Source organism: Cricetulus griseus, chromosome 2 (assembly GCF_003668045.3).
Source record: "Cricetulus griseus strain 17A/GY chromosome 2, alternate assembly CriGri-PICRH-1.0, whole genome shotgun sequence".
In the NCBI taxonomy this organism is placed as follows: domain Eukaryota; kingdom Metazoa; phylum Chordata; class Mammalia; order Rodentia; family Cricetidae; genus Cricetulus; species Cricetulus griseus.
The window spans coordinates 171,172,056-171,186,433 of NC_048595.1; the positions used below are offsets into that span (position 1 = coordinate 171,172,056).

Here is a 14,378-nt window from a genome sequence, read left to right on the forward strand (position 1 = left end):
ACTAAATCCAAGCAAAAAATCTGTATATAACCTAGTGCTGTATGGATGAAGTCACACACAAGAAAGACAGCATGAGTGTGAGGGGCCACAGCTAGCAAAACTAATTAGGGCTAATAGCCAATACAAAAAGAGACTTTTACAGATGGAGGACCTAGGCAAGCTTTTGAAGGGATTTATGCCGCTTTGCTGACTGGGTGTTGGCTATGAGAATCCACTAAGCTCTATGCATACAATGTACACACTTTTCCATGTTAACTATCAACCCAAAGTCCCTGACACCTCTGCACTGTTGTGAGCTGACAGGCGGGCTCCCGGGCTTTCTAGCCTTTGCCATCCCCTTGTCTGGGTTTGCAACGCCAGAATGGGACCCAGGCTCACACTTACCGGCTGCAGCCCGTCCTCTTGTCTCCGGCTCTGGTTGGGACGATTGATGAAGGAACGTGTGGAGACTTTGTAGTGGTTCAGTAGGCATACAACAACCACTACCATCACTGTGACCACCACAACAATGATGAGGACCTGTGCGAACTCCAACTCCGCTGCAAGGAAGAAGAAAGATGGTGAACGATGGCCCCAGCACCTGCATTCTTTCCTGGCTCTACAGTTCCTACAGCTGCAGGCAGTCACGACCTCTCAGATTCAGCCACCATAGGGGATGCAGAAACTATGACTACATTTTGGGGAAGAAGAAAATGCAGTCATAAAGCTGATGTGTGGCTGGGCCAGGGGTGACACCCGAGCTACGCCTGCAGATGCTGTGGTTCAGTCACTTGCAGGGCTTTGGTATTATAACTTTTTGAACAGATGGAAATTCTGCGAGGGCCCTATCCCATAGATCTCTGCTGCTCAGCTTGGTGATATTCTAAGACCTGATCTTCAAACTTAAAGCCTTACGAAAATCTTTTGCTGGCCCTACCAGACCTCCAGGGTTTGGTCTACAACTTTCCTCACTGACACAATGGAGTTCAAGGTCAGCCCAATGAGCTCACCACAGACAGCTGCGAAATGGGCACCTGTGCACACTGGGCCAACCTCAGGACAGCTCAGACGGTCTCAACTCCCTTCCTGTCAGGCAACACCCACCATCTATCTCTCTACTCCAGGAGAGTTGAGGAAGTCTCTCCGAACTGAGGCTGCATCTATATACCGGCTCAAGAAAATGAATCCATCTCCCTGGCAGAGTAAAATTTCTCAGAGCTCAGCACAGGAGTGTGCATTAAAGGGAACATAAATATTAAGAGACCAACTTCAAGTTTCTGGTCCTGGGAGGATTTGCCTTTGTAAGTGACTTAGAAAACATATCGTCTGAGTGGTAAGGTTAAGGTAGGTCTCTAGCACTAACATTACAAATGACTTCCCTCAGTCATTACTATGACACACACACACACACACACACACACACACACACACACACACACACACACACACACACGTCTGGAGTCCTGCCTCTCCCCGGTTCAGCATTTCTGACCCGATATCCAGCTGAGTGTACATCCAGCGATTTTCATGAAGCTATGAACACAAGTCTGTTGTGGCTTACACTGCATTTTCAGTGTCTAGCACATGGTGGTACCTGGCAGGTAGTTAAGTGGCTTCAACAGGAACATACCCAGGCCCTGAGAAGGTGCTCAAACACACAGCTCCAAGCAGGACTTCCCTGAGGAGAGCAAGTGCTGGTAAGACATGCCTACGCAGGCTGAAGAGGACAATGAGAATAACTGCAGGCCTACGCAGGCTGCAGAGAACGCCCTGTGTGATCAACTTCTTATTCTTCAGAGAAATAACAGAATCCTCACAAACTGCCCTCCAGGTTCCATTGTTCCCTAGCATTTACTAGAGTTCAGACATGGAGGGAAAAGGAAACAAGGACAACAGTAAGACAGCACATGGACCTTTGGTTAAGCCTTCACTTGATGGCTCTTCCTAAATTAACCTTTCCTCATGTGGAAGGCTGTGGAGATGCAGCGAAGAACATCAAGTCATATGTTCATAATCCTACAGGCCTTTCTGTATAGGAGAATTTCATCTGAAGAGGATTTTATTACAGAAAATTTAAAAATTAAACACTATGGAAGGGAACAGTCAAATTCTGCTGAGGCCCCACAGCCCCTCCTGCTTGTAACCACCCCATGCCTTTCTGGTGAGACATTGAATCACTGGTGTGTATGCCTACTAAACAAATACCTTCTCCTCCATTTAATTATGACCAAAACATTGTGGGGGGCAAGGAGAGGGAAGGAGGGAAAAAGAATGGAGAGAGAGAGAGAGAGAGAGAGAGAGAGAGAGAGAGAGAAAGAGAGAGAGAAAGAGAGAGAGAATATGTGTGTAAATATATAGGTGCTGGCGTAAATGTATCAGTAGACTATGAAGAAAGATTTCTTAAAAGTAAGATGTCATTTCCAAAGGACAACCATTGTCAGCTGGTGTCGTTTAAAAGACACTTTATGAAAGGCTACCCTAAGGTGTCTCACAGAAGAGGGAATCTTATCTGCACCCTATTCTCTCATTATCACCAGAGACTTGGATGTGTGTGTGGCTATGTAACGGTGAGTACAGGTGCCCGTGGAGGTCAGGAGAGTGCACCAGATACCCCGGAGCTGGAATGACAGGTAGCTGTGAGATGAATAATGTGGGTGCCGAGGAGTGGACTTTGGTCCTCTACAAAAGCTCAGGCTTTTGATGGCCAAGCCATCCCTCCAGCCCCCTTGCCGCTTACACCAATTTAATAGGCAAAGCTGTGCATCTTGCCAGGCAAGATGACCAAACCAGAAACAAACCTGCTCATCACTGGGGAGGACAAGGCAGGCAGATGGTGAGCTGAGGCCAGCCTCCACAACTGTGGTGAGGCCCTGTATGAAACAGGCATTACAAATATGTACCTTATTTTATTATTAATTTATTTTCATTTTGTATTTTATCTTCCTGGTTGCTGGCAATTTCTGATCTTTTCCTAGAGTTATGGTAATTTATGCTTACCTTTCTTATAATTAATTCACATAAGTCTAATTGTAGTTTTCTTAATAACTTCTTAGGTATTTATGAGAAATAGTTACATATTGTGGCTACAAGCTTTTGTTCCATGTGTTGCAAATATTTTCCCCTGACCTCTCCTTTCTGTAAAATCTTCTGTGAGTTTCTCTACAGGGGCTATTTCTCACAGCATAAATGATTCTCTCATGTCTTTCTTTGTGGCTAATATACCAAAGGCATTTTTTTCTCTAAGAACTTTCACTTTGTTCTTTCATATTTAGATCTTTATTTGTGTTATATTTTATATTTTACGTTCAAGACAGCACAGGGCAATCTGAATCAAATGACCTAATGCATTACCTAAAAATCCAAGCAAGGGTGAGAAAGATCCCCATTGCATAAACAGTGCATAGCATGTCTCCCTTTAAAAGAAAGAGTCCCCACCCTCCTCCTTTTCATGAAGAGGACTGGTTCATCTGAGTCTCCATCCCAAGCTCTCCTGGAAACCTGACATATATACTCACTGGAATGCCCTGCCCTTGCCCAGCTGTCTGCAGCTACACAACTTCCCTGAGGTTTCAAGCATAAGTGTAGAGACCTAGCAAGGACATTGATGGCACAAATGCTTACCGGCAACATTAGGGATCCACAGGTCCAGACTATCAGGAAGCTGAGACATGTGGCGGGGTGAGGTAACAGGTTTACTTAAGGGCTTTGGAAGCATGAAGAGGGTCCCTGGGGGTGGGGCATTGGCCAAGGAAATCGGCCTTACAGTAATACCCAGTGGCACCCTGGGGCAGCAGTAGACTGATGAGAACTGGAGCCACTCAGCCCAGGCATGAGTGGCAGCTCTTTGAGCAAACAAGAATGAAACCCAGGGTGTTTAGTCTCTGAGGCCGGAATCTTAACAAGTCATGGCTAGCAGCAGTGCACATTGCTTCTTGAAGCCCCACCCTTTGTGGCCTTCATTCACATCAGGGCCTCTAGGTGTAGTACCTAGAGGAGAGGACCACAGCCTACACAAGGCTAGGGCAGGAAAGATGGCTCAACAAAGACTGGCTATCTTGAGTTTGATCCCTGGAAGAGAGAGATGATCCCTCCCCAGAAAAGTTGTCTTCTGACCTCCATATGTGTGTCATGGCACACACATGCTGACATGGACACCCACATCACACATATGCATGTACATGATAACATCAAATTAAAATATTGTAAAGTCTATCTACTCTTTGAACATGGGGCAACACAGTCAATGAGGACAGATTATTTTCTCATTTAGGTTGCAAGATACAGAAAACCAAAGATGGGGAAATAAGAAGAATAAAAACATACAGCTCTAAGGGATTCTCAATGTAAAAACCAAACAGAGGGTGGTCCCCAGGGATGAGCAGATCTCAGGGTCCTGCTCTGTGGAAAGGCCCGATTGCTCAACCCTCCAGGCCCCACATGTCTGTTCTTTCATTTATTTTAATCAGGAGACTCTGCCCCAAATTTGCACAGCTTGTTTTTACATGGTGGGGGATGGAGAGAGTGCAGCAGTACAGGGATCCTGAGGGACATGTGAAAGGAAGATGTTTTCATTTTGCTTTTGAGGGGTAGGTTGGGAAAGGGGCATTAGGAAAAGAATGAATTTTGAGAGACATATTAAGATGGGAATACTTATGAAGCCCACAGGAATAACAGCATTTTAAAAGGGTAATTGGATGCTTTGGAGGTTTCCAAATTTTCATGTAACTCACTACGGATGCTGAACACAGCCCGCTGGTCAGGTTTCCTGGATTTCAATAGTTAGGGACATCAACAGCAGTAAGGCATAAAGCAGCCATGCAAGCAAAGGGTTTGAGGCTAAACTGAATATGCAAGCTTCTGTGCCTTTCATGGAACTGAAACCCAAGGTGTTATCCACAAATTTATGATAAATTTATAAAGCTTACAGGAAGGGATCACAGTGCCTTACTTTATTATTGTAAGACAATGACAATGACGACAGTGATGATGGCATCTCTACCTTTATAGAAGAAATTCTGAGCTGTATGGTGGAGAACCGCAGATCAGAACTGTGTGAAGCGGGCTGGTCCATTCCTCCGTCCAATGAGGACCTGAACTGAATCCTACTGGAGGCGTGAATGTCTGAACTATTTTTAATGAACTCTGGGGGGATGTGTTTGTACCACCCTTGGGTTCCTAATATAACGTTCACTTCTATTTGTGGGATGGCTAGTACCGTTTTCCATTCAGTCTTTCCTCATCTGCAGAATTCGGGGATTCTAAATGTTTAATCAGTTTTAAGTTCCAGATGTGTGATGTATTTCCCTTACAGAAACCCAGTCATGGAAGAACATAGTGTGGGCCCCATGAGCTCTTCCTTTTACCAGCAAAACAAACACTTTGACCACATGTGGGAAAGCTGCCATGTAAAACACTTATGTCATTGCCAGGGCCAGCCACTCCTCACAGACCTCTGAATGAGTCACCTCCCACTCTTACCAACAGAGCCCCTCTCCCTCAACCCCCTTCGTGCTAAGGTCTGGGAACACAGAAGAACATGACCAGACCCTGCCACAGAATCCCACCCTCTAGACAGCCCTCTCGCCAGCAAGCCCTTCCTGCTCCCTACCACAGCTGAGGCAGAGAGGCCAACTTTGTGACATCGAGTTGGTCTTGTTTGGCTTCTACACACTGAACTTGTGTCTGCATTTCCTTCCTGTCTCTGTCCTACTCAGCAGAAACAGGTGTAGTGATAAAATGACAGCCATGGGGGTGGGTGACTTTTTATTTATGGGTCTGTGACACTTTTAAATTGCTGCATGTTCCTATAGTCTGGCAAATTCTTTCCAAAATCCTAGAACTAAGCAGCAGTGGAAGCAGGATGGGGGCAGGAACTGGAATCTACTTAGCCTATAATAGCCTTAAGCTTGAGAACTATTAGTATAAAAATACTCTTGGAGATCTTAATGGTTGAATGAAAATTCACACTCATTAAACACCAGAGTTGAGGGCGATATTCAGCCTCTGCAAAAAAAAAAAAAAAAAAAAAAAAAAAAAAAAAAAAAAAAAAAAAAAAAAAGACTTCATAGATAAATGTTAAGGCAAAACAAAGCTTATGATTATATTAAAGTTTTTAAGTTGTGTTTTCCTTTGTAGTTAACTGGTTACTCCAATTTATTTGTTAATGAGTAGAACAACAAAAAGGAGAAAGAAAAGAAAAGAAAAGAAAAAAAAAACCAACTACACAAACAGCCAGGTCTTTGCAACTGATGGCTGTATCTTCCTTTATAAATTCTTCTCTGGACCCTTGAGAACAGGTTCCTGACCTTTACATTGCTTCCTATATCCATGCAGTCCATTCCACACTGACACTCCTTTTTAACATTTGTCCTCTGACCTTCTCTCACAAACAGAGCCCTGAGCCAGGGCATCCATAATTTCCTGATGTGTAATTGGTATGTGTTATATATAAGGTGATCAGGTCCTCCAGATTCCGCTCCCTAATTTGTTTGTACACTGTCTAGTATAGAATCATATTCTGGAAATCACTCACCAACAACTTTAATAATGCTAACATTTTATCAAAGGTTTTCATATTTTGTACCAATTACCCAGCATTCCTATTTAAAAGAAGTGCAAATTGTCACCAGAAAAGAAAGCTTGTGGTTGCTGTAAACTATCTGCTTCTATGCTCCTATTACATTCCTGTATTTACATAAGGCAGATTGCATAACAACAATATTGGAAGTGTTATCTTATGATAATATAAAGGCGCATCACCCCAACTTTGGTCCCAAACAGGTACCTCCCACAGCACTGGTAAGCCGGTAGCAGTCATTAAGAATTAGACTAAGGAATCTCTAGAATACAGACGCGGCAAATCTCTCTAGCCCAGCTAACCCTAAAGGCCAAAGCACCCATCCAATACAACTTCTCTAAATACTTCACAATCTAGACTTTCCTGATCTCTTCAGAAAAAAAAAATGACCTGACCATGTTCCAATCAAAGATGACTGATAGAATTATCTTTTAAAAAAAAGAAAAAGAAAAAGAAAACCAGCAGAGGAGTAGCAGAGTATTTACAAACCTTTAAAAAGTCCATCCTCTGCCAAGCTATAAGTAGGAACTAAAAGTACATAAGATCATAATCCCCCTTATAGGAGTCATTTCAAATCCACCCTCACTTCACCTCCACGTTATTAAAGAGGTGTCAGAAGAAATACAGCTGCACATGGCACTGTCACAGTCCCAAGTGGCGGCTTGCCTCTCACTTTCCCTAGCTCTCATCCATCACACTTAGAATCAATTTTTGTTTCCCAATATCTCCTATTACTTTGATAACCTGAAAAACTAGTCAATGATCCAACCCCATTAAAAGAAACACATTTTTTTTTCTTTCAAATGTTTTTGACAACTCAGAATGAGAAAAAGGAAAAAACACTATTAGTCAAAGGGGAATTTTAAAGGCATTTGAAGGGGGGGTAACTATATTTATATATAAAATCTCTGAGCAGAACAAGGTAATTGCAAACCAAAGAAGATAGAAAAAGCTCCCTAAGATTCCCACCTGAGAGAGCTGACAGACAGGTAAAACTAACTTTTTTTTTCCCCTCTTGAGACAGGGCCTCCTGTATCCCAGGCTGGCCTCCAACTCAGGGAACTTACTGTGTAGCTGAGGAAAACCTTAAACTTCTGATCCTCCTGCCTCCACCTCTCGATTTGATGGGATACACCACTGTTGCCAGGTTTAAGAACAGACTTCCAGGGCAGACTTAACTGGTCTGCTCAGCTCTACTCAGACCAAAGTCCAAGAGGGGAAGAAAAAAAAAAAAAAAAAAACAGCCCACAACAAGCCCCAAAGACCACTCATCGCCCACAGCTGCCCTCTGCAAATGTACCTTTTGTAAAGAACAGGTCTTTAAATTGGACCTCCTTCAGCGTGCTGTTGTTCAGCTGGTCGATGGACATAATCAAGTCCTTTGCGAGGGAGAATCCAACTGTGGCACAGCCCACCCAGTTCAAACCATCCTTCAACTTCAGGCAAGCTCCTCTCCAGGCAGCTCAGAGCTGTCAGTGATAGCCGGTGTGGGAGAGAGAGAGTGTGTGTGTGTGTGTGTGGGGGGGGGGGTTGTTCTTATGTGTCTTTCTACTCTATCAGCAGGGGCCCAGCCCAGGTGCTAGACTCAAACACTGTGGCTCCGACCACAGACTGTGACTACCAATTACCAACTGCCATCAACAGAAATCAGGAGGTCTGTGGCAGGAAGCTGGCAGTATCACAGAGAGTAAGCCCTGTCTCCAATCCCAAGAGCACTCAGCGTTGTTGACGACAACATATATCAATGGTTAGTCTGCATGTCTCTGGGTTTGGCCTCACACCCAGACAGTTCACATCCAGACATGTCACAACCCCAACATGTCACACACACAGGCAAGCAGAATGCAGCTAGACGGTTCATCTTATCCTATTACATTCAATAATTTTTTTATAACACGCAAAACACAAATCAGACTCCACAGAAAGGGGGATCTGAAAATCTCAATATAGTATTTTTGCCTTTCCTCTTTGCGGGAAGCTTTTAGAGTTAAGGAAATAGGACATGTGCTTACCGAGACAACATGGCAAGCAGGAATGCCAGCCTCGCGTATCCAGCTGCCAGCCCCCACCACATCCCTCCTTCTGGGATAGGCTACAGGCTATCTTTCTTGATCCTCCTCCCTGCAAAGTCCCTGACAGCTTACACCAGCTCTCCCAGCGCTGACAGCTGGCAATGCCTTACCACAACAAGAAGTGCTCACATTCATATTCCCTCTTATCTTGCGCTCATGGCATAGCAGCGCAAATACAGCAGAGAGAGGATCCTTTAAAAAAAAAAAAAGAACTCTCAACCTTACTATGCAGTTTTTAGTTCAAACAGTTCTGAAATTACAGAAAAACAGCCCCAGGTGATACAAAGGGGCCATTCAAACAGGAAAGCAGAGACCTATCTCAGGAGAACACATCCTCGGGTTCCTTTTGTACAAGCAGCCCCTTTCTCTAGAGGCCTAGACAGTGTTTTTCAAATGTTCATAAAAACCTCTCTCATGCATTCTGATGGCCCAAGGCAGTGTGGAGAGGCTTCATAGAAGGCTGCATGTCTGTTGCAGTTTTCAGAAGAAAAAAAATCACCTGGCAGCCACAGAGAAAAGGGCAGAGTGCCACAGTCACACTGCAAATAACCGCGACCACAGGCACTGTGCTCTGCCGAGAATAGCTTTTGTTTTTCCTTATTTAGGGTAAATAGGAATGACATGTGGGCCACAACAGTGTTGGCTGTAGGAAGAGTTGTCAAAGCAAAACTAAACTGTTGGTTACTACCAGTCAGAAATAAGGACAATCTGACGTCAGCAGTCAGTCCCTGCTGAGAGCCCAAAAATGTCACCTGGGGCATGACAGCAGGGTCCAGGCACTGAGGACATCACTCTCTTTTGTTCTAATTATTGGAAGTAGAAAAGGGACAAGAGAACCACCATGAAGACTTTTGGGAAGTTTTCCATAGTTCGAAGAACTTTGCAGAAATTCAACATGAAAATGTACATTTGGTCATATGGCCAAATCAAGGCAATGTGACTGTTCTTCAGTCATTTCTAAATGCAAAACAAGATCCCTTCCTTACTGATACTTTTCTCAGGGTTATACTGCGAAGTGAATTTGGAGGGCATGGGGGGCGGGGTTCCAGGTAGATTTACAGAGTCTCCAGCTCATGGAATGCTCTAGAAGAGCCCTGCTGCAGAAAAGAATTAGAAACTACTTCCACTTCAAGTCAGCTTCCCTGGTCTTCAGCTATTGATTGCTCCTAGAGCCTGGGATCGGTTTCTGGTCAAAGGTGGCAACTATGATGGCTCACTGTGACATCACTCTCCACAGGAAAGAGTATGATTGCCTTCTAAATCTCTTGTAATATCAGGGATTTGATCAATTTCATGGGCTCTGAAACCCCTTTCAGTTCTTTGCTACTGGACACATTTGCATTTTGAAATAGTCATGAATAACTGACTTTGAAGTTTACATTTTTAGAATATTATAAATACCACATATCTAAAAATCTGCTGGGCATAGGAGCACATGGCAGGTAGATCTCTGTGAGTTTAAGGTCACCCTGGTCTACATAGCAAGCTCCAAGCTAGCCAGGGCTACACAGCAAGACCCTGTCTCAAACAAAACAAAAACAAGCTGAAAAAGAACCAACATAGTGTTGTCAATTAATGGCTACACATGTATGTTTCCTTGACTTTCTTATCACTGGGCGTTTTGGTCACTGGAACCAATTTGAATTATGCCCTGTTTAAAAATTCTGTTTAAAAATGAAGTTCAAAGTAGGGTAATAGTGGCATGTGCCTTTATCCCAGCACTCAAGAGGCAAAGGCAGGCAGACCTCTGAGTTTGAGGCCAGCCTGGTCTACCCAGCGAGTTCCAGTACAGCCAGGGCTACACAGAGAAAACCTGTCTCAAAGGGAAAAAAAGTTAAGAACTTTTGACCTTATAGATGAAAGTTTGTTTTAAGCTTTTGAAACCACACACACCCACACACACACACACACACACACCCACGACCACAAATGCTGTCTTGTATTCCCACGGGCTAGTCATTGTAGACTGCAGGACACAGTGTCTATAGAAACCGGCTGTGTCTGCTGTGTGCACAGCACACAGCCTGGTTAATGCTGCCCAGTGTGCCCCCCCCCCGAATTTGCTGAGGGGCTGTCTGGGTTGGTTCCACAGCTGAGGCCCTTGTTTGTTGTTCTCAGTCCCTTAAACACACCTAAGGAGGCTGCTCCTGCAAGAGAGTTCAGAAGTCAAATCATACATACCATAATACAGGGGTTTAGCACAAAACAAACATCTCCTGCTGGCTACAATATATATATATATATATATATATATATATATATTAGTCTTTTTTTATTTGCTTCTTAATTTTTTAATTACTAATTTTATTTTTGAGATTACAATACAATTAGGCATTTCCCCCTTCTCTTCCCTCCCTCCAAACTCTCCCATCTATCCCTCCTCTCTTTCAAATTCATGGCCTCCTTTTTCATTAATTTTTGTTACATACTTGTATGTGTAGGCATATACATATTTATTTCCAAATACATAAATACAACTTGCTCCATCCATATAATGCTATTTGTATGTATGACTTCAGGCTGACCATTTGGATAGCCAGCTGGTGTGCTTTCCCTGGGGAAGACTAGTCCTCGCACTCTCAGCATCCCTTAGCTGCCTGTAGCTCTTGGTGTAGAGTAAAGGCCTCCTAGGCTTTCCCCCATCCACTTTAGAACATCTGTTGGTATTGCCCTTGCTCAGCTCATGTTAAGATAGTCACATTGGTGAGACTTCACGGGTGTTGTTTAACTGATAAGTGCCAATGTTTCCTTACCCTTGATTCAGAGAAAATGACAGGACACAAAGTTGAAGGGCATGGGAAAGACTAGTGTGCCGGACAAGAGGACACAGTGTGACAGTGTAAAAAATGAGAATCATATGCTCTTCTACTGTCTTAAAATGACATCTCTAAAATAAGTGCTCTGGAAGGCTTTACAAGTAAATAGTAGTTTTCTAATAAACTTAGATAAGTCTCAAAGATCTATGGGGGGCATTGAGAGAGGACTCAGAGGTTAAGAGCACTGGTTGCTCTTACAGAGGACCTGTGTTCAATTCCCAGTAAGCACATGGTAGTTCACAACCATCTATAATAAGACTTGGAGCCCTCTTCTGGAGTTCAGAGAACACGGAATGCAAAATAAACACATTTTTTTAAAAAATTGATGAGCCTTCCCTATGTACTGCAGAGGTCTGAAAAATGACACCATGTGGAGTTACCGCACAGACATTTCACAAGGGCTTGTTGGTAGCAGTGCAGACACTAACAACAGCACCAGAGCTTCCTCTAGAAGAGTCTTCAGTAAATTAATCCAGCGGACAAACACTGGCAAAGTGTTTTCAGCCCTCAGGAGGAAATACACAGGCCTTGACTATAATTCTACAGATAGATACACCGTTCTGAGGCATATTTATTAATTATTACATGGCACTGAACTTGTCACAGATTCCGTCTGTACATCACTGTGTCTTAAAGAACTGACCCTACTCAGAGGATTGTCTTTCAGCCATGATCTGCATAGAACAAACTAAAGGAGCTGGAGGCCTGGAACTTCCAAGTTCTGTGTATTTTTTTTTTTTTTAATCTTTAGACCAACCCTGAAAAGCATAGTGTCTTGTTCCCAACTGGTTGATGAGGGATCTAAGACTCAGGTGTGAATACTTAGTCCAAAATTAAATGGCTGGTAGAGGTGGGTAAGAGATGGACTAAGGATTTGGAACCTGTCACTGACCCATCATTTTGCTTGGTGAGCAGTAAATGGACAACTTTGTGAAGCTAACCAAAGGGTACCAGAGGACTGATGAGCACTTGACTTTGACTTCTTCAGCCTCACTGCCCATTTTGGACATTAAGGGATATATCAACTCACAAATCCATTTCCATGAGGCTCTTAGGACCATTTTGTGTTTCCAATGCTTGAAACCCCATTAAGAATCAATGGCTCTGACCATTATCCATTCCCATTCTATGGGGTTTTGACTATGCTGTATAATTTTGCTCTGGGATTGGTTTTTCCACATGAAAGTTATGCCTTTGAATTCCGTCTTTACAGTCTGAAATAGTGTGAGAGTTTGGTATACTCAAAAGTTCAGAAAGAAGTTTTCAAAGGAATATAAATTCTATGTTCCTAGAGACTCAAAACACAATAATAGTTTGGTATTTGTGGGTATTAGCCCACAGCATGGAAAAATTTACTGATGTATCTTTTGGGGGGTGGGTTTCGAGGCAGGGTTTCTCTGTGGCTTTGGAGGCTGTCCTGAAACTAGCTCTTGTAGACCAGGCTGGTCTCGAACTTAGAGATCCGCCTGCCTCTGCCTCCCAAGTGCTGGGACTAAAGGTGTGTGCCACCATCACCTGGCATACTAATGTATCCTTAGTGCTTAAATGCAATACAGAGATGTCTTTATATAGAATTCTAGAGCCTGCATCTGTGTTTAGCTAGCTCTATGTTGGTACAAATGTTAACAAATGTAAAGGTGTGTGCCTATGAAGCCATTGGGCCAACAAGATGAATTAAATGTTTAAATAGTTTTAAGATAACTTCTTAATATGAAGTGAGCTCCATGTACTAACAGCTATTCGAGTTTACCTTACATGTTATCTGTGCAACCACAGCATTATTTTTCTTCTAAGGAAAAAAATTTCATGTTGATGGTATTCCAGGCTTATATAACACCCAAGCCATCCCCAACTAAGGGTGATATACACCTTCAAAAACTGCAATTACTTTTCTGAATCCTGATGAAAACACCTAGCCAGCAGAGCACTTAAGAGTGCCTAAACTCAAGTGTCACTGCAATGAATGTAAGTGGTTCCAGAGCTGTTGCCTGACCTTGATAAAGGCTTGAGCTGGGTCCATTTTCTCCTCTGCAAAATAAGGCTGAGAATACTTCCCGCATATGGTGCTTGGAAGACTGAAATGCATTCACTAATGAGGGTGTGGCCAGGAATCCATAGCATCCCTTGAAGCTCATCAGAAATCCAGAATCTCGGCCTGCATTTTGACAAGGTCTTAGGCTGGGGCCCTCGAGATGGCTCAGAGGTATAGGTGCTCGCATGCAGTTCACTCCCTGGATCCTACAAAGTGGCACATAAGGAGGGCTTCTGTCTGACCTCCACACTTACACATGCACGGAGCAATGGAGTTACAGATGGCTTTGAGATACCAGACAAGAGTGCTGGGAACTGCACTGGATTGCACTGTGGTTCTCTGGAAGAGTAGCAATTGCTCTTACTTGTTGAGCTATCTCTTCAGACCTCCATGGTTTTTCATTTTATTTTTTATAACAGTTTATATTTATTATTTGAATTTTTCATACATTTACACCTTGCATTTTGTTAATATCCAGCCACCATTACACTCTTCCACCGCTTCCTGGTGCTCTCCATCCCATTGCACCCCCAACTTCATGTCTTTTAGTTGCTGTTGTTACTAACCCTCTGAGTGCTGCCCATATGCACATGAGTAAAGCATGAATAACAAAAACCCAGAGGCAGATACTGGGTTCAAGCTGAAGATCAGAGAAGCAAAGCAGTCAGCCACTAGAGAAATCTCACCTCTACCAATGCTCAGACCGAAGGGGCAGTCCACTGAACCTCAAATTGCATCTCCAGACTGCACTGCTCTGCCAGGCCTCAGAATCCTAGACTGCTCTCTGAGACTGCATTGAGCTCCTTATACACTCTGTAGTGCTGGGATTAAAGGCGTGAGCTCTGTTTCTCTTTTAAGACTGATTCACACTCATGTAGCCCTGGGTGGTCTTGAATTCACAG

The 14,378-nt window shown here is 43.4% G+C and overlaps 1 protein-coding gene across 2 annotated transcripts in view; it reads right to left on the reverse strand.

Moving 5' to 3' along the window:
* Positions 1 to 14,378, reverse strand: part of Ldlrad4 (low density lipoprotein receptor class A domain containing 4) — a 353,415-nt gene that overhangs the window by 29,550 nt on the left and 309,487 nt on the right. For both annotated transcript variants that reach the window (XM_035440083.1, XM_027402672.2), the window contains exon 4: positions 385 to 539. In XM_035440083.1, the coding sequence (XP_035295974.1) occupies positions 385 to 539 (155 nt within the window). The remainder of the gene's footprint in view (positions 1 to 384; positions 540 to 14,378) is intronic.